We start from the raw sequence: 20,933 nt of genomic DNA on the forward strand, positions 1-20,933 counted from the left end.
TACTAACTCTAGATCTCACTCTTATTTCACTCACTTGAGTTTTTGATTTCGGTCCGCAGGTTATAACCCCAAAGGGGTTATAACCCATCTACAAAAAACCCATCCAAACAAAAGTGATACAAAAACCCCAAATATCATAAACTGTCTAAACTACCCTCCCCTAATTCAACCCAAAAGAAACTGAGAAAGAAAACGACCCACTAATTTATTACTTTACAACCTGCAGAACGACCAAAATTTCTTAAAACCTCCGCTCCTGTATTCCTTCAAAATCAATCTGTATTCGTTCAAAAATCAATCCTCTCCTATATTCGTTCAAAATCAATCTGCTCATCCCTAAGCCAAAATCGTTCAAAATCAATCTGTATTCGTCATCATCTTATCGATTTTACCTTCTTCTTTTTTTCTATGGTTGCGTACTTCAACCATTGCTACAAAATCTGACCTAATTTTTCAACCACAAATGGCGAAGAAACAAAATCAACAGGCGAAAAATAAAGATGAAAAGCTAAAGAAAATAGCGAAACCATCTCCTAAAGGTAAGAAATCGAATTTGCTTTCAACTTGATTGCGAGTTTGAATTCAAAAGATTATTAGGTTTCATTTGATTTCTGGGTTGGTTTTCTGTTTGCTTTTAGGTTTCATTTCTTAGGTTAGGTTCTATTTTCGTTTGGTTACATCGTTTCTTTGGTTTAGGTTTAGATTTCAGTTTGTTTGATGTAACCAAATGAAAACATATTTCAATTGTTTGTATATTTGATGCAAGCAGATTTTTTTTTTCTATTTGATGAAACCATATTTCATTTGTTGTGTTTATTTGATGAAACCAAAGTATAATCTGCTTTTTTTTTATGAAACCATTCTGGGTTTCATCATTTTACAACCAATTGGTAAATTGGTTCCACCAATTGTTAATCTGTTACATCATAATAATATGGTATTTTTGATGAAACCATTTTTGGTTTTATCACTTTTCATTTGTTAGGTTTAGGTATGCAAGAATGATGTAACAGATTTGCGATGAAACCAGATATCAATTTCTGTTTCTTAATGAAACCCAAAATTGGTTTCATCATTTTTAGTTATTGGTTTATTTCTAGAGTTGTTATTGGCTGTTGATTTGAATTCAAACTGTGGAGATTGGCGCTGTGTTACGTAATCTTATGGTTTCATACAAGTTTCAATTATGCTTATGGTTTCATCACTTTGTTCGTGCTAATGGTTTCATCATTACAAGTGTAAGTCTTATGGTTTCATCATTATTATTTATTATTCTCTTATGGTTTAATTTTGGTTTCACAATAGGTAAAAAAAGAGATAAGGAACCATACAGGTGCTCATTGCATCATTTGTGCGAGCTAGCAGTGAAAATTAAGGCGTTGATAAAAAACAAGCAACTTCATTTGAAAGCTCTTAAATCATGTCCTTTCTGGCGTTTCTTTGAGCCGTTCTATGATGGCGTAATGAACAAAGATGAGCTCATCAAAAAGACAAAAGCGGTAATAATGTTTTTAAGTACAATTGAAAACAGACTTGATGGTAAGTTCTCGTATTGTTTCAAATTAGCAAGATCAAGGAAAATGACTTTGCGGACATTTCCAGAACATTTTGCTGTGACTTTTGGTTTCCAAATGGTGAATTATGTAGAAGCAGACGACATTGATGAAGATATGGTTAAAAAGGTTAACGTCTTTGTGGCTAATTATTTTGCTGGAAATAAAAAGACGAAAAAAACCGATATTGAAAAGCGTATGCTGGAAGCCGCAAATGATGAAACCAGAGCGGGTGACTTTGTCAAGTTTTTCGTAATGTTTCTGTTGGTTTCAGTATTTCTCCCTAACAAATGTGGGCAGACTCTCGCAACAAAGTACTTGTATATGGTTTTTGATATGAACAAGGTGTGCTGGCCGGAAGTCTTCCATGACTATGTACTTGATTCGATAATGACAAACATAACATACGTAGAAAATGTTGTTGGTTGTGTAATATACCCTTTGGTAAGTTAAGATTTGTTCTTTTTTTTCATAAGTTAAGTATTTTTTTTCAATATTGGTTGTTGAATAATAAGCGACTTGTTTTTGATGATTAATTTGAATATTGGTTGGCAGAGATGACAAACATCGCACAAAGAAAGCATGGGCTAGAAAAGTATCCGAGGTTTGCTAGATGGAACCTTAGCAACATCTGTCAACAAGTATTGTCTAACTTCGAGAATCTTGAAGAAAAAACAGAACTTTGGTCTAAGGTAAAAATTTACTTAGAAGATTTACTTTTCTGATGGAACCAATTTTGGTTTCATCAAATATTCTAGCAGAATTTTTGTTTCTTAGATAACTTCGAGGGTTTTATTTGATATTTTCGTTAGAAAATATTCGAAATCTTCGAGGATTTTATTAGATTATTGCTATGAGTTGTTACCATTACTTGTTACCATTAAAAATGCTATGCTTGGTATGTCGTCTGTTTTATTTTAAACGAATTTTGGTAAATATTTTCTTGTTCAGATTTACTTGTGTACTGCAGGAGAATATTGGTCACCGAAAGGGATCATTCTTGATTCAGTATGACGAATCAGAAATGCGCTTGGCTGATCCCGTAGATGAAGTGGAAATTGTTGTGCCAGATGAAGAAAATGAAGTGCCGTTTAAAGTGCAAGATGAAGAAAATGTTGGTGCCAGCAGTGAAGCTAACTCCTTCAAAAACAAATACCAATTTGCGCGAGCATTGATTGAAAAGCTTAGGACCAATACTACATATGTTCTTTCTAAAGAAGAAGAATCACTGCTGGCAAAATATGATGCCGAGGACAGGGAACAACAACTGGTACAAAGATAGATTTGATTTTTCTTAGTAACAATTGAATTACTCGCATATATTACAATTTTCTTATATATTTCATCATTTTTTTGATGAAACCAGATTTGGTTCCATCATTCTTTTGATGGAACCAGATTTGGTTTCATCATTTCAAGTTAATGTTTGTTTGATGAATTGGCCAGTTCTTTTTATTCTTTCAGAAGTTTTTGATTTTTACATCATTAGGTTTTGACACAGGAAGATGAAAAATAAAATAACTTAGGTATCTTAATATTGCAGGTGATAACAAGGGATGTTAACATGATAAATCAACAAGAATCTGAACAAGAGCAGGTCATATCTTCTTCGTCGAAGACAGTCACCGATGATGAACAAGAAGGAGATGGTACTGAGTTGACTCCAAATACCGTTGAGGATATCAAGGTGGCAGAGAGGGTTGAATCTGAAATGGAGAAAGCTACTTCATCGAATCCAGTCACCGAGGAAGAACAAGAAGGAGATGGTACTGAGTTGAATCCGAATACTATCGAGGACATCAAGGTGGCAGAGCAGTGAATCTGAAATGAGCAAAGCTTCTTCATCGATGCCAGTCACCAATGATGAACAAGAAGGAGAGGGTACTGAGTTGAATCCAAATACCGTTGAGGATATCAAGGTGGCAGAGCGGGTGGAATCTGAAATGAGCAAAGCTTCTTCGTCGACGCCAGTCACCAATGATGAACAAGAAGGAGAGGGTACTGAGTTGACTCCAAATACCGTTGAGGATATCAAGGTGGCAGAGGGCGGGTTGATCTGAAAATGGATGAGGAAGAAAGCTACTTCATCGAAGCCAGTCACCGATGGAGCAAAGAACAAGAAGGAGATGGTACTGAGTGATCCAAATATCGTTGAGGACATCAAGGTGGCAGAGCAGGTTGAATCTGAAATGAGCAAAGCTTCTTCATCGATGCCAGTCACCAATGATGAACAAGAAGGAGAGGGTACTGAGTTGACTCCAAATACCGTTGAGGATATCAAGGTGGCAGAGCGGGTGAAATCTGAAATGAGCAAAGCTTCTTCGTCGACGCCAGTCACCAATGATGAACAAGAAGGAGAGGGTACTGAGTTGACTCCAAATACCGTTGAGGATATCAAGGTGGCAGAGCGGGTGGAATCTGAAATGAGCAAAGCTTCTTCGTCGATGCCAGTCACCAATGATGAACAAGAAGGAAAGGGTACTGAGTTGACTCCAAATACCGTTGAGGATATCAAGGTGGCAGAGCGGGTGGAATCTGAAATGAGCAAAGCTTCTTCGTCGATGCCAGTCACCAATGATGAACAAGAAGGAGAGGGTACTGAGTTGACTCCAAATACCGTTGAGGATATCAAGGTGGCAGAGCGGGTGGAATCTGAAATGAGCAAAGCTTCCTGAAGATGTTATCAGGAAAATGGAATACGAATACAATAAGAAAGGTTGTTCGTCGTCAAAGACAAATGTTGAAAGCGTATAATACTACCCAGCTGTAAAGATGGAGAATGATTTACTTGAGTTAGAGAATGAACAACCTGGATTTGATTTATGACTGCCGCAGTGTGACAGTCAAGAGAAAGGACAGGGAGAACTCAGTGCTGCGCAAAGGATGAGTAACATGGTTACAAGAATGAGGGAAGACAGAAGGAATTTGGTTCCACCTATCAGAATGCAGGATTACAACACCAGTGTGAAAAAAATATGAAAGGTTACAGCTCGTAAGTGCAAGGAGAACAAGAAGGTGCAGGAAGTACAGGGGGTGAAGTTGAAACCAGTTGATAACTTGAAGATCTTGAAAGTACTCAACAGAAATGAGAAACCCCTCGTGACCACTTTTTTCAGAAAGAACAATGAAAGGTAAGTGGGAAATAACTGATGTAACCAAGACTGGTTTCATCAAAATTTTGTTCCAAGTTATGCATTGTTTCTCCTTTTTTTATCCATCATTGACTAGCTTTTTAAAAAATAAAATTAACAGGTCAACGGCGTGGGAGCATTTAAATCTTCAATTACATATATCGGGGAAGATGATGGATAATTTGATGAGAGAGGGTGACGTCGCAGGAGACATTATAGAGTTCTACATTTTGAAGCTGCAAAACAACATCAAAAAAAATGAGTTGAAACAAGATGGTTCTCCAAAGTACCAGAGAGTGTGTTTCTAAGCACATTTGCCTATGTAAGTTTACTCCGAAATTCTTTAATGTAAATTTTTTGGCATAAAAAATAGTTGTGGAAAAAAAAATGATGTTGTTTATATGGTTAATTTTGATGGAACAAAGTTTGGTTTCATCAAACTTGCATGTTGTAACTAATTAAGGAGCTTTTATCTGGTATTTTGTTTCAGACATGTCACTCATTAGGAAAAATGTGGTGCTGTAATAGAAGGCTTCATCGACAAAATGGATTATAGCGTGCGGTTTTTGTTCGTTCCGTTGCTGACATCACTTGGAGATGTAAACCATTGGACATTGCTTTCTTTTGATTTTGAAACCGGGGAATTTTATCACTACAACTCCTTGGCTTCCACGGGAGAGGAATGCAGAAAAAGTGCTGAAAGCATGAAACAACGTATAGTATCAGCATTTGCACAGCACGACGCAAAGCTCCCCTGTGATCAGCAGGCAAGTCAGCCAACAACATACTCTTTGCACAACCCTACATGTTGTGAACAAATAGGGTAAGTTATGTTTGGAAGTTTATAGTTCACATATGCATATGCTTGAAATCATTACATCACTTGTAACCGAATGCTTTACATATAGATACTAATATCAGAACACTCTCAGCTAGTCACTTTGTAACAATTGAGACATTGTTTTGGTTTTTCAGGAACGATTGTGGCCTGCATGTTTGCTATTACATGAAGAGCCTCTTGAAAGGAAACATGTCTACAGATGATATACGAGAAAAGGTGCATAATATGAGACCAAAGTTGGCGTTGAAGATACTCCTTGACAATATAGAATAATACTCGCATGTCGTGCCCGTCCTATTGAACATTCAGTTTTAGTTGAATTTTAAATTACTTTTGAAATGGTTATTGTAATGATGATACTCCTTGACATACAGTTCTCCTTGCAGATTCAAGTTTTAGTTGAAGTTTAAAGTACTTGTGAAATGGTTACAGTTTATATAAAAAACGATTTCGTGTATTTCAGTTGTATTTCCTTAAAAGCTTATGTCTACAGAAATATGATGTCTCATTTTTATAAAAACTATCCATAAATGATGTGTCATATATTTGCGGCACCAATAAACAGTAGACAAAACATCATCTACTGTGTTGTCAAAAATATAGAAGAAAAAGTGACAGTAAAACAATGGTTCCACCAAAATAAGATGAAACCCTTTCTGGTTTCATCAAAAAATGATGAAACCTGATTCGGTTACACCAAACTATAAAGGCCTGTAAAAATTCTGAAAAACTTAAACTTAATCAAACTTATTATTCTTAGACAAAATATAAAATGAAAACACCTGCAGCATATTAACTTCTAAAACAAAAATGAAATAGTAAATGAAACACATATTGTAGTCTAGCAAACGAAACTAAGAGTAAAATTCGATGACTTGCAGGAACCACATATTGTAGTCTAGTCGAAATGACTACAAGTTCTCATGAAATCTGACGAGAAGGGCATGTCCGTTTATTATGGGTGGTCAAAACCTTGCAGGAACCACAGGTTCTCATCTTCTTATTGGCAACTGAACCTGTATTAGGAATCCTCTTCTTCTTCGATGGACGTCCTGGTTGTGGTCCATTATTCGGACCAAAAACCATCGATTTCGGCGACACTGTCACGGGCTTTTCGACTGTGGGAACAGATTGATTGCATGTTTATACGATTCTCGGTAGAACTTTACTGTAAAGTAGTGCTCAACATAATTGTAAGGATCTTCTCCATTCACCATGATGCAACGGACAACATGGGCACACGGGAAACCGTCAATACGCCAACGGTTGCAAGAACATGTTCTTCTTTTCAAATCGACAGTCTGTGTTAATGAAGCATGAACTTCAAACACATATTCCGACGACTTGGTGACTGGTAGTTACATCCATGCATCTTGTTGTCGTGGAGCAGAGCTTCATATTCTGGACATAGAGTTTGACGCCATTTCATTAAGTTAGCAGAGTCCTCGCGACGTTTACACATTTGGTCCATTAGCTTCACCCTGATCTCATCAACCATGATGGCTATAGGCTTCTCTCTCTCTTCAACGACCGAACCATTGAAACTCTCAGCAATATTTGAACACAACCTACCATATCGTCGACCCTTGAAGAAAAAACTTGCCCATTTATCAAGAGGAGCTCTACTTAGATAGTCTTGTAACTTCTGATTTTGAACCTTCCTCAACTTATCCCAATTCTCTGAAAATTCTTTATGAGTAGAAGCATACGCACATTTCTTAAACAGTCCCAATACATATTTGTTATAAACTTTGCAACTCTTTGGTAAGCATGTATTGATATTGCATTCCATATGCCAGTAGCACCAACATGAAAAGCCTCAGGAAAAACAATAGGAATTTGTGTTACCAATCCAATACCTCGATCACTCACAAAAGTAAGCTTTGGTCGCAAAGGAGAAAGGACTTTCTTCAAATTATCCAAAAACCATTTCCAGTTCGCTTCATTCTCCGATGAAACCACACCATAAGCAAGAGGGAAGATTTCTGTAACATGAACAGAAAGCATAACACAAGCATAAGATGCGATGAAAACCAAACATAAAAAATGATGAAACCAACATAAAAAAAAATGATGAAACCAACATAAAAAAATGATAAAAACCTTACCATCATTTCCGGTTAGACCTGTTGCTGCCATCATATGACCAAGGTACTTGCTTTTCAAGTGAGCCGCATCAACGAATAATACAGGACGACAGAAATTGAATCCACGACTACAAGCTTCAAAACAGATAAACATCCTCTGAAATTTATGGGTCCCTTCTTCAACTTCCAAAACCACGTGAGAACCAGGATTGGTTTCAATCAACTTGTTTTTATACCAGTTCAAGAACATAAAAGATTTCTCGTTCTCTCCCCATGAAGTATTCAGTGCATGCTTCTTACCTGCGTATGCATAATAACGACTAATGTCAAAGCCGAAGTCTCTCGTAAAAGATTCCATAATATGCTTAGTTTTCTTATTAGGATCCTGTTTAATTTCATCAATAATCAAGCTACTAACTAGTTTCTTCTGATATCCGTGGCATGTTAACAAATCCACCAACACAAGTATGCTGATTATTTAGTTCCTTGATAATAAAAGGACTTCCTACAACACCATCAACAGACACAGCATATAAATGCCAGTCACATTTCTCCTCTTTGTTCTTATTAGCACAACGTGCACCAATCCTCAACTTCTCATTCCTATATACCGTGTATTCATAACCAGCTGCTGCGTGATACTTCTGTAAATCACAACGAACTTGTTCAACACCTCCCGGAAACAACTGTTCAACTCCTTGAAAAAGATGTAACCAGTGAGCAGACTTCAACGGTTCCTTAATTTTATCTGGAACATCATAATCAATCCGTGGCTTCTCAAAAGGTATAATTCCAGAACTTTGTGGCTGGTCATCAAAAGCTATAATTCCTGAACTTATTGAACCAGAACTCTCAGCTTTGTGACTTACGAGTAACTCCATAATCCCTTCTTTATTATACATACTAAATAGAGCCAAACATTGAAGATCAAAATCAGAATGAATGACCTTTTGCTGATCATCAACCATGTGAAAAATTTCCATAGAAGGAGGAGAGAATTCACACCAACTTGAGCATATATTAGTCTTCAAATTAGCAAAAGACTCTTGGAGGCCAATACGAAGAGTTAAACAATCTTCTTTGTGACATACAAGTGAGAGAACAGAATCCATAATTTACAGAACAAAATGATGAAACCAAAAACAGTTTCACCAGATGTGAATATCAACAACAAATTTTTTTTTCTGAAAAACAGTTCCAAAGAGATGGAATCCTTCATAAGAACATCAACACAAACATAAAAAATCATATGCTAACATCAATTCAGTTTATTCGAAAAGAGTGACTAGCAAATTCACACAAACAAAATCAAAAATTTCCATAAAAGTAGGAGAGAATTCACACCAACTTGAGCATATACTAGTCTTCAAATTAGAAAAAGACTCTTGGAGGCCAATACGAAGAGTTAAACAATCTTCTTTGTGACATACAAGTGCGATAACAGAATCCATAATCAACAGAATAAAATGATGAAACCAAAAACAGTTTCACCAGATGTGAATATCAACAACAATTTCTTTTTTTGAAAAACAGTTCCAAAGAGATGGAATCCTTCATAAGACATCAACACAAACATAAAAAATCATATGCTAACATCAATTCAGTTTATTCGACAAGAGTGACTAGCAAATTCACACAAACAAAATCAAAACTCAACACAAAAAAGAGAATTGAATACCTGAAAAGTTGATTGATTCCTTGAAGACGAAGTTTAATACGAAGACGAAGATAATCAACACGAAGTTGATTGATTGTTCAGCTGGATTCTTCAATTCGAGATTCAATTTCAACTTGAAAATCGGAAATATGATTTCAGCTAAACTGAATTGCAACCAGATCTCGAATAAAACAACTATGTTTATCTTCTCTTTTCGAATAAACAACTGAATTTGATGCCTCTCGAATAAACAGATCTCAAAACTTGTAGCTTCTCTTCCGGTTCCTCAATCAAACCTAAAATTGCTCTCTGAATCTTTGAATTGAAATTGGGAGAAGACGATGACGAATCTTTGAATTTAAACGAGATATGGAACTGAAAAAAACGAAGAAAACTAGGAAAGAAGAATCGTAATTATACTAGTATCTGATTTGTTTGGATTCAGAGAGAACAAATATTGTTTTTACTGTTTTCTTTCGCCAAACTTTCCTTTGAAAAATGTTTTTATATACGGAAGGTCAGTTTTGGAATTTAGAAATCAAATAAAAACTAAATTTTAAAATTTTTATTTGAATTGGGGTTTTTGTCCCAGTTTTATTTGAAACGGTTTTTATTTGTTAAAAATAATATGACCGGTTTTTTCTTATCACCAGTTTGTTCACCTAGGAATTTTGTCACTAATTTTGTTTTGATTTGATGCTAACAAATGAACCCAAAGTTACCTATTTATAAGCCAACTTAACGGACATATCACTACCACTAGATTTATCTAGTAACTTTTCTAGAAGGCTAATCTAACTGACCACTAGGAACTATCTAGATACAGAAAAGTCTGGAGCTAAACTGACCGACCAGAGGAAGCAAACTCTAGAGACTGAAATCTCTGGATAACAACACGTGAGTGAAAGGAAGTCCTAGAAGACTCTAGACTGTACCGGGCCTTACTTAGTGTAGATGCTTACTGGGCTTTATTTCCTTAAGCCATAGATCACAAATTAATTTATATTTTTAACAAATACAATAAGAAGGTACATCATCTTTGGTTATATCTACATAGTTTTCTTCTAATTTCGAAGTTCCTTTTCTTTTCTAAATTTTAACAACCATAGATGGCTTTGACGTAAGATAGATCAGACAGCTAACATCTTATCAAAATAAGATTCAGGTTACCACGTAGAGACTTTTTGAGCATCTACAATGCAAAAAGGCACACCTTGTTCAGGAACAAAAATAAATGCCACTCACGTTGGCATTTTGATGCAGAAGAAGCTTAACTGTATCCTCATGTCCATAATAGCAAGCAAATTGAAGGGGGGAGCCAAAATCATTTGAAACATCTATGTGAATGCCTTTTGAAAGTAATAAGATTATGACGTCATTATGTCCCGTAACACAAAAAAGCATCAGGGAAAGGCCTCATTCAGACTACTTGGAGATGTCTACAGAAAATCTACCAGATCAATTGTATTACAAGCTACCTTCCATAGCGGCAAGATGCAAAGGATGCATATTCTCATACGTTTGAATTTCAGGATTCACACCCATTCTCAGAAGATATGCTACAACGCTCGCACGTCCTTCTATAGATGATTCACACAGGGGAGTTTCTCCTGTAAAATACATCACCCGAATATACAGTCATACATTTACTCGCAGCCGCTTCAATCAGTGCTAAAGCTTCAGAAGTCATAGTGCGACGATACACTGACACCGCCTTTTCTTCCCGTTAACATAAGTGCATTAACCCACTAAGCAATATGCACTCTAAAGACCTAGCATTCAATCTAAAAACACCAATCTCATTTCATTACAATTATTTACAAGACGAAACAGAAGAAAATAACAACAGCAATAAATAAAACTCACTGCAAATGGATCAAGTGTGGTATTGATTTTTTGCAAAACACGTAACATGATTAATAGTAATACAACAATGGAATCAGGAAAACGAAAATGAAAATTCACTCTACTGATTGACGAATTCAAAGAATAGTTAGGACACCACCACAATCCCACCAGAAACAACCAACAGAACCAACACCTCACAAACAGCCACCACACAAGTCACCAAAACCACCCTACACCACCACCACCAAGAACAACACATCCATTATTAGTCTCTTGGATTTAAATCTGTTACACTAATTGAGTAAAAAATATAAAAACAAATACCCCCAATTAATGGAATCCGGTATTGATGGAATTAAAACACCAAGAAACATGTAAGCTAAAAACAAATACCCCCAGTTAATTATACCTGATCCGCCTCTAACATTAATATCAACTCTCATTTCCCCAATACTTGAGAGTAACATTAATATCAACTCTCATTTCCCCAATCAAGTATTTGAGAACATTCATGCTTCCTCCCCCAGTCTCCCATTTCAATCTTTAGTGTTATCAACTATTGCTTGTATTCCATCTCCCAGTAGTTGATTTAGTAGTGATGCAGATTCTGATACAAACACCCAAGATCATCATCATATTAACAATAGATAATCAAAGACAAAATTGAAAAAAAAATCAAGAAATTGAATCATACTTTTGAATCGTTCTAGGTCACCAACATGAGCAGTATTGAGAAAGGCAGTAAACAAAGAAGAAACAACTGAATTAGAAAATCAGAGTTCGGGGAAGAAGAAACTATGAAACAAAACTAGGGATTAAAGATAGTACGGACTTGCAGCTTTAATAAGCTCTTCCTGAGAGAAGAAAGAGAATTTTTTCTTTGGTTGGGGATAATGAGGAAGAGAGAAGAAGGTTTTAAGACTCGAACACGCTACAATGAAGAAGCTCATCATCTCTCTACTAATCAGTCACTTCTGGCAGTAAATGTTGCTCAGTCAACACGTCTTACTGGGTCCAGATCCTCTGTAACCGAAATGTGTCTGTCTCTCTCTGTCCTAAATAACGACAGAGAGACACCTATTGATACTAATCTCATAAAAATTCAAAAGACTTAAAAACTTCACAATCCAGAAAAGTCCATGGAAGCTAGCTTGATATTTAGAAAACTTGCCATTGATTTGAAATCAAATGCCTGAAAATCGGTTATCTTGACTGTTATTACTTGGGGGATTAAAAACTTTGATGTAATAGTGTTCCTTGTTGGGTTTTGCATGCCCTTATGGCCCAACAGTCGGTGACCCTTATCAAATAAGGGGGAGCTAACTAGGAGCTTCCTAGTTAGGCTAGGAAAAGGAAACAAGTTTGTTATATAATCTCTTGTCCATGAGAACAAGAAGAGAAGCATAGCCGCGACATAAAACAGAGAAAGGGTTTTGGTGCCGTGAAGAAAATAAGAGGAAGGAGGAAAGAAGACAGCCACCATTCGAGGAGAAGGGTGAATATTATGTCAGATTTAAGAAGAAGGGTTTTCTAGTGAACAAACCGGGTTGGTTGGTGAAGATTTATCCACCGCATCCTAAATCTCTTCAAAGGGTTTCTAGGGTTTGTTCAAATCCTAATAGTAGTAAGTTTCTCATCTTCCTTGTTTTATTATTGGTTGAATCAACCTAAGTATGTGTCAAAGAGTTTGGTTATCCATCGTTAGTGGTGAGTGAGTAGAGAAAGAGGGCATTGTTATCCAAGTGTTATATGCACCTTGAAGTTTTGTGGAACACCAATTTGGGAGATATCGTCGTATCCCATTTTTTAGAGCATTACTCGGTCGACCTCGCATGCATTGCTATCTCAAGCATGTTTGTCAATGTTAGTGATCAAAACTATGAGTCTTGATTTCTAGCCTACATAGCTAAGTCTCGGACTAGGATAGAAAAGTGTAGTTGAGCTCAAGGACTTCATGGAGATTCATCATACAACGACGAATATCTATACAAGGAACCGTGGAACTTCATCCACACAGAGGTATGTGGAGACTTGAACTTATCTATCACTCAAAAGTATATCTCTTCTATCTCCTACTTCTTATGAGACAAAAGTCGTATGCTATATAGACTAGATCATACATACTTGACATTTAACTAGTTCATTTGAATCATCTTTGTTTCAATTGTGTCTTGTGTAGTTACATAAGATCTCACAGGAATTGAACAACTCTTTAACTAGTTCATTTGAGTCAATTGAACTAGTTATGGTGAAGAAGAACAAGGTTAATATGAAATGCTCATATGGTTAAACTTTTGGGTTAGTATGTTGAACATACAGTACCCGTTTGGGCATGGTTTTCGTAAACCCAGTAAACGTCTACCCAAGTGTGTACGTGACAATCTAAGTTTTCGATCTAACGGTTGAGAAATATTATCTTGAATCTAAATCAGGTTTTCATCTAATGGTGAATAAGGATTGATTTGTGAGCCTTCTATAAAAACAACCTGAAGGAAAGAAGGGAGCACAATGAAGCTCATACCCACATCTCAAAATAACCTTTCTTAAATAGGGAGGGAACCCTTGAAAAACTAACCAGTATCTATGAACCCGAGAAGGTCAAAGACACGACAAACTAGACGATAAGAATCTTGGAGGAAAAGTACAAATTAAAAGATATCTTTCCCTCAAAGAGCCTAGGAAAATCGACAAGAATTTTAGAGTTATCCAACAAATATACATGTGGAAAAAAAGGCGGGACTATTACATAGTTTTCTTCCCATCATGCCCTCGGCAAGTTGCAAAGAAAATGAGCAAAATATGTGGGTAAAATACCCAATGACCACGTGTCAGCATCTTAACGGATGAACACATGATGAGATGATAAGATAGAAGTATCGAATCATCTTCTAAATAGGATAGTTTGTCTGAATCAAGGAAACTGTACAAGCGTCACATGAATGAAGCGTGTAAGGAGAGGTCTAATCTGCTCAGACAGTCAAGTCTAAAAAGCAAGACCGCATTTAATGAAGGATAAGAACAAGACGTGGGGAAATCAACATCGTGACGGGAGACTCGGATGATCTACACTACGACCCAGAGGTGATAGAGCATGAGGTTCTCCATATAAGATCAGTACGAGGCGAGGAAGAGCGAGACCACTCGGAGGGAGAACCGGACGAGCCATCACGAGGGATAATATAGAGCCCGTCCAAGGCAGTCAGGATGATGGAGGACATCTCACCAAGCTCGGACGATCAGGACACCACGAGTTTATTTTGCCTATAAATACCAGTCCATGTAGAAGGAGATGGACAGCTTACGTAATCTTAGATGGTCTTTCTACAGAGAATATCTGAGAGACATCTAGATAGAGAGAAAATGAGAAATATATAAGAGATTTGTAACTCTTTCAAGGGTAAGACCTCATAACCAATAAGAAAACATCTTCTTTCCCGTGGATGTAGGTCTTCATGTCCGAACCACGTTATATTCTTGTGTCAATCTTTACATTTCATACTCTTTACATCTTGTTCATAATTGGATCTTGTATGTTTTAGTAGTTCTTAGTATTTTATTTCACTTGGATGTAGTCATAAGAAAAGATGCAACTACACTAGCTTTTCTGTTTTGGACATGTCCCCTCGTGAGTTCAGCATCTTCCTCCACCTAGTCTTTCCGCCGACTTACGATGCTTTATCCATCTGATGCCTTTGCTTTCATTTCTTCTCTCTGTGCCTCCAACCGCTTGATCCTCCTCGTTGTTATCACATGTCTCGCCCGATCTGGTATTTTAGCCATCAGCTGATCCTTGGTTCAATCTGTTCCGACTAATTACTTTCCTTCAATCTTCCGATGCGATACCCAAGGGTCACTTTCTCTCCTAGATTTCTAGTCTTGACTACGAATGAATCGTTTAAGATCTACAAAATCCTAGTTTTAAAACAACTCGCCAAAATCTCTAACTTATACAACTTTTAAAGCAATTTCAACCTTTCTCAAACTCTTAGATGAGGATGAATCGCCGATCTAAGTCCCTGTTTCTGGACGCCAAAATGTAACTCCTAGAAATCTAGTAGCACACCCAAGTAAAAGAAGAAACAGATCTAAGACACCATAAAGATTTGGATAAGAAGTTTTTTATTGATTAACCAATCCAAATAGTGAAGAATACAAGTTTTTTGAGTACAAGGAACCCTAATCTCTCACTTTAATCTAAGCTCTCCCTCACCAAAGAATCCCTCCTCCATACATTGCGCAATGACCTCTATTTATATACCAATTAACCCTAATGATGTACAACTCATTTTTCTTCGCTAGGACCTCGTGGAGATGCTTTATACTTCGCCCAGATAATATTTCTTGAAGTTTTCCCCTTTCTTTTGCTGACATCTTTGGGTGTTTGTCGGGACAACTGTCTATTTTTTTGCTCCATAATTTATTTACTTCGCAAGTTATTTTTCTAGCCAAGTAACCTTACTTCGTCCATCTTTATTTCGTGGTTGGTGTCTTGCCGAGTACTCCTACTGATTCTTCGCAGTTTAGGTTCTTCAGGTGTGTTACCTCGCCTTATTATACTATCTCGTGCGTGGTTTTTATTTCATCTGTCATTCAATAATGACGACCCTGACTTGATTTGACAGGTCACTGACGAGGATCTTTAAGAAATAGTGAAAGATCTTTCGGGAGGATTCCCTTGAATGACTTGTGTCTTCTCCTGCGTCCACGTGGAGATTCATAACTTTGGTACCTACAAGCACACTTGTTTAAAGTTTTTAAAAGATAATCAAGCGAAGTTCTGATGATGTGATGATGATCGACTATTGGAACTGAGTATAGATCGATGCATGAGTTTTAGCCTGCCAATGTTATGAGGACGAAGAACGATGAGAGAAAAAAAAAAGAAAAAAAAAAAGAGGAGTTGGTTGTCCAGGTGGATGCCACCTAACATTGGGAGCAGTGGGAGTACATAAGCTGGAAGTCACAAATCATTTTCGGTTATAATTCCATATAATTTCTATTAGGAAGATTTCGGATACAAAGAGAAAAATAATGTATGAGTGCATTTAAATTTATAGAAAGTAAAAAATTATAAGTAATGAAAGAAGTCCACATTGTTGCCACCTAACATTGGGAGCAATGGGAGTATAAAAACGGGAAGTCACAAGTCATTTTTATATTTTTTACCTTAAAAACGATTCAGAAGATATAAATCTTATTTTTTTACCCATAAATATGATCACTCAGATTTTTTGGATTTTAATTATAAATGTCCGAAATTAATACAATACATTAGTTTCTTTATTTTTTAGATTTTTATCATAAATATCTGTAATTAATATAGCATTACGCTTAATGTAGTTTTACTTGGTAAATTAAGATGACAACATATGGGGTATTAAGCAAGTAAGAAAAGAAACGAATTATGTATATTTTATTAATTTCCAAACGAAATGATGGTGAACACTTATAATATTTCAGTTATTACGAATAAAAAAAATAGCTAGCAGCTGGATTAGTGCTGGTAATTGTCTCTTTAAGAACCCGATTAGCAATCCTCCGCAGCAAATGACAGTGTCAGTTCAGAAGTATCATACAACATCGTTTTGCCAGCTTGCTGCATTGCTCCAAAAAGGTTTACATTCGCCTCGGATGGAATAATACCTAAACAAAAATCAACAAGACTGATAGAAAAGACAGTCTCCGGTTTGTCGAGTAGAAAATCCGCGTCTTCAAAGTGAAGTGTCATAGGTGGATACGCGAAATGCCTGTTAGGTTTTGCAAAACAAGTCTTAAAATTACCACGACCTAATCCTTCATCATAATTAATACCCAAATCATGAAAATATGCAATAACCCTTTCCGAAACTTTATCAAAATGTGGTTGGTACATAACGGAAAATGGAGTCCCTGAATCTATGAAAAAACCTCCTTTTCCAGTACGCCGGTCATATTCGAAATCCTTTTTTTCAAGTAAGGGAACTCTAATCCCATTTATGCTAATACCCTCTAAATTCAAGAAATATGGACCGCGGCCAGTAGGAGGAGCAAAAAAGGAAATATTGGATACATGTTGCGATTCACCTCCGATTGTCGCGTTTGAACCAAACCTTAAATACGTGCTTGGAACTGTTAGAGCCTCACCAGAACTATATGGCTTCAGACAGTGGGAAAAGGTGCTTATTTGTAATTGACTTGTAAGGGACCTAGGCCCCGATCCCAGACCGAGTACTCCAGTAACAAGATCAGGTTTTCCTCTTAGAGAACCAGAACCGAGAAATTCTTCGAAACCATTTTGCCAAAAGCCACAACCCATGATAATATCAAAAGTTTCATTTTGATCTTTATTTACCGTGAATTTTTCTTTAGCCAAAACACCCCTCGACCATGCCGTCGACGGGTAAGATGCTAAGTAAGTACATTGGCCTGCCTCACATTCTCCTGGGAAGCAAAGAAGGTGATGATCCTGACAAAGAAGAGGTTGATAGGTTCTTGAATTTCCTGCTGGATATAAGGGTTTGTCTTGATGGAAATATCGAGAATTATTTCGAGCACCGTCGCATTGAGTCCATATAATCTCGCTGCCAGTATCAACAATTAAGTAGTTTTCCTCGTAAGGTTGTAGAGACAAAGGAAAAGTACCTATTCCTATCTCTGCAACATAAAATGCTCCTACACCTTCGTAAGACACAGGTATGCTTGTAGAATTGGGGTTTATCGGGTTTGTGGTTTCGTTGGAACTTGAATCACTTGATACTTGTATTCCAACGTAACGTGCTCGATCTTTTGATTGTTGGACGAGTCTTTGTAACCTTTCTTCTGGTGTTAAATGATCACCTGGGTACAGAGGTGATTCTTTAGAGTCACTATGGATGATCTTCAAACTAAACCCACTTGGGCTAACTGCAATGACTGAGTTAATTTGTAATAAGGAGACGTGAGAAATTGTGAGAAAAAGAATGAAAAGAGTGATCAGACCCATTTTTTGGTTTATGGTTTCTAGCAATATGGAATAACCATTCTTGTGCTGAATATATATAGGATTGAAAATTAGGTGTCTTATTATGGCATTATCAAAATATATTGTTTTTACAGAAAGATATTGCTTTTATGGCATTACCAAAATATATTGCTTTTACATAAAGATATTGCTTTTATGGCATTATCAATATGGAATTCTCATTCTTTTACAGAAAGATATTGCTTTTATGTATTGTCATTAAGTTTCTTCAAAAAATTAAATATTGTTATATAATTTTATGGACTGTGTGGAGTCCAAATCTCTCCACACTTCTCTAACGAGCATATATTGTTATATAATTGTCAATTATTCGTTGAATAACCGGGGTTAACTTACGGTTAATTGACGTCCCATCTTTCTATATCCTACGGCCATGGAACTACTAGAACAAAAAGGCTCCCCAAGTTATTGAGGTATAATTTCTTTCGTGAAGAAATACATTGCATGATGGGACTCTATATAGTGTACTATTTTTCAAAAGAATAATATAATATTATTTTATATAATAATAATAAAGTTACTTTTTTGGAATTATATTTAAGGATACGGTTTATGTAATATAATATTATTTTATTTATATTAATAGAAAGGATACTGACTTATGTACTATGATTTGATTTTCTATTTTTTTCAAAAAATAAATTTTCATTAATTGAATTGTTTTCTTTCTAATATTGTGGTTAATCTGGAAACGGAAAATAGGTTCCACCAAAAAATGGTATGTTCCGGCTTTAATAAAAGTGTTTTTCTGTTATGCGGTGTTGTATTATGTTGTGTAAAAAAACAGTCAAGTGATTGGTAAACTATATAGCTAAAGCTGATTGAAAAGACGGTCACCTTGTGATTGGTTAATTATAGGTTCACTTATTATAGTTGTAACAAATGATGAAAGTAATATAGTATAACAAATGGTGAAAATAGATATCATCTTTTAACTTTTTAATATAGTATTATACTACTATTTTATTGAATTTATATATATATATATATATATATTTTGAATAACTTTTGTTTAGTATAATTTTAACTAGGGTATTACTCAGGCCGAACCTCTCTTGCGCTTTCTTTAAGGATTTCTTTAATTTTGATCTCATGATCTTCTAAGATTCTTTTAACGTTGTAATCAATCAATCAACTATCATAAGGAAAGTCTCCATGAAAATTTATTTTAATCTATAATAACCTGTTCTGTTCATAACAATTGTCATTCAACAACCATTGACTTATGTTAGAGAGACGTAACAATTTTGTTCCGGAAAAGGAGAAACAAGTTTCTTGGACATTAAATTTAAATAACCCAACGGTTCGCATTGCATTGATTTGAAGATAATTAAAGAAATATATTTTTTTCCTTCCAACAATATTATGTCCTTGTTTAAGATAAAAAACTGCCATTATTATAGGAAAAATTTCATAATAACATTAACAAAACTTGTGGAAGGGCAAATCAGAGTCCAATTTCAATCTTATTGGTTGTTCAAACACAACCGTTAACTACTAATTAATTTTTTATTAATTTTAAATATATTTGAAATCTAAAATATAGTTAGTAACGACGCTAGTAGTGGTTTTGGTAGCTTTATTTTTCATAGATTAGGCGTTGCTATTCAAAAAGGTGTTGAAGCCCAGCTTGTTGCTAGGTTACCAACCAAAAGCTTTGTATAATGATTAATTCAATGTATGAAATAGTGGAATCTGTATATTATATTTCGTTAAAAAAAAAAAAAAAAAAAAAAAAAAAATCTGAAATAGGTAAGGAATATATATCATACCTAATTTAATTTAATCTACAACAAATGTGGTGATTTTAAAAAAGGAAATGGATAATGAATTTCTGACTCCATTTTTGAATCACCATGTCCTCTTTGTGTTAGAATTATACATTCATCAACCATTTTCGCATGATCATTTTATGTAATTTTTGTATTAATGACGGATAAGAACTTATTTCTACTTTGAACTCCTGCTTTAGCATTTTCCCTTATTGGTCAGGCATCCAGGAGGTAGTTTTTTGAATCACAATACTTCCATCCCAATCCATGTAAGAAGAAAAATACCGAGAAACCATACAACTACATGAAACTCATCATTTCTCAATTGGATCTTATACACAAGTGTGTGATTTTTTGTTTGGATCTTGGATATTTTTATGCTGTTGTTAGTTCCCAATTGGAACTAATAGAGCCAATCAGTTTTTGATACAAATTCTTATCATCAGCACGAGTTTTGTCTAAACAAATTTTACAAAGAGCATACAGTTCAGTTGAAATTGATAATAATTTCAACTTGTTAAAGTAAAAATTTTAATTAAAACTTAAAAGTCAGAACTTGTCACCTATTTCCTTTTTTAAAAACACCGTATGTTAGGATTGATTGGATATTATATATATACACCTTCTTTTTTATAGATTTTATACTTAAACAAAATTTAGGAAAAACTAATTTTAATAAATGGTTAACGGTTGTGTTTGAACAACCAATAGGAGTGATTTGTTTTGTGCACACTCTTTAAAGGAGTGTGCACAAAATTGGACTCGGCAAATCAGGTGTAGAAATTAAAGATTTTTATTAGAGGGAGAGCAAAATGTGATTTGAGGAAAGTAAACATTATAGTTGACTCATTAATTAGAACCAACTCGATAGGTTTTCTTAACTCGGACTAAATTACCCATACCACTCATATTCCTCGGAAACGCTCAACCAGAACCAAAAAGAAATGAATTCACGAGAATGAAAAAATGAATCAGACAAGCAAAATTGTTAAGCTGTCTTGATTTAATTAGATGTAAAGACGTAAAGACAAAACAAAAAGGATA

The 20,933-nt window shown here is 35.5% G+C and overlaps 1 protein-coding gene and 1 long non-coding RNA gene across 2 annotated transcripts; both read right to left on the minus strand.

The window, feature by feature from the left end:
- Positions 1-11,121: 11,121 nt before the first annotated feature.
- Positions 11,122-12,031, minus strand: LOC113338659. The gene is made up of 3 exons (XR_003354806.1): positions 11,812-12,031; positions 11,527-11,724; positions 11,122-11,347 (listed from the first exon to the last, which is right to left on the minus strand). It is a non-coding gene; the product is annotated as an uncharacterized LOC113338659 (long non-coding RNA).
- Positions 12,032-16,644: 4,613 nt separating this feature from the next.
- LOC113272698 (aspartic proteinase nepenthesin-1-like) lies at positions 16,645-18,078 on the minus strand. The gene has a single exon (XM_026522500.1). It carries the CDS (start codon positions 18,076-18,078, stop codon positions 16,645-16,647), a length of 1,434 nt encoding a protein of 477 aa, XP_026378285.1.
- Positions 18,079-20,933: the final 2,855 nt, after the last annotated feature.

The sequence above is a fragment of the Papaver somniferum genome, chromosome 1, assembly GCF_003573695.1.
Source record: "Papaver somniferum cultivar HN1 chromosome 1, ASM357369v1, whole genome shotgun sequence".
In the NCBI taxonomy this organism is placed as follows: domain Eukaryota; kingdom Viridiplantae; phylum Streptophyta; class Magnoliopsida; order Ranunculales; family Papaveraceae; genus Papaver; species Papaver somniferum.

Coding starts and splice junctions, on each gene's coding strand:
- LOC113272698 (XM_026522500.1), bottom strand. CDS start 18,078: ATGGGTCTGATCACTCTTTTCATTCTTTTTCTCACAATTTCTCACGTC.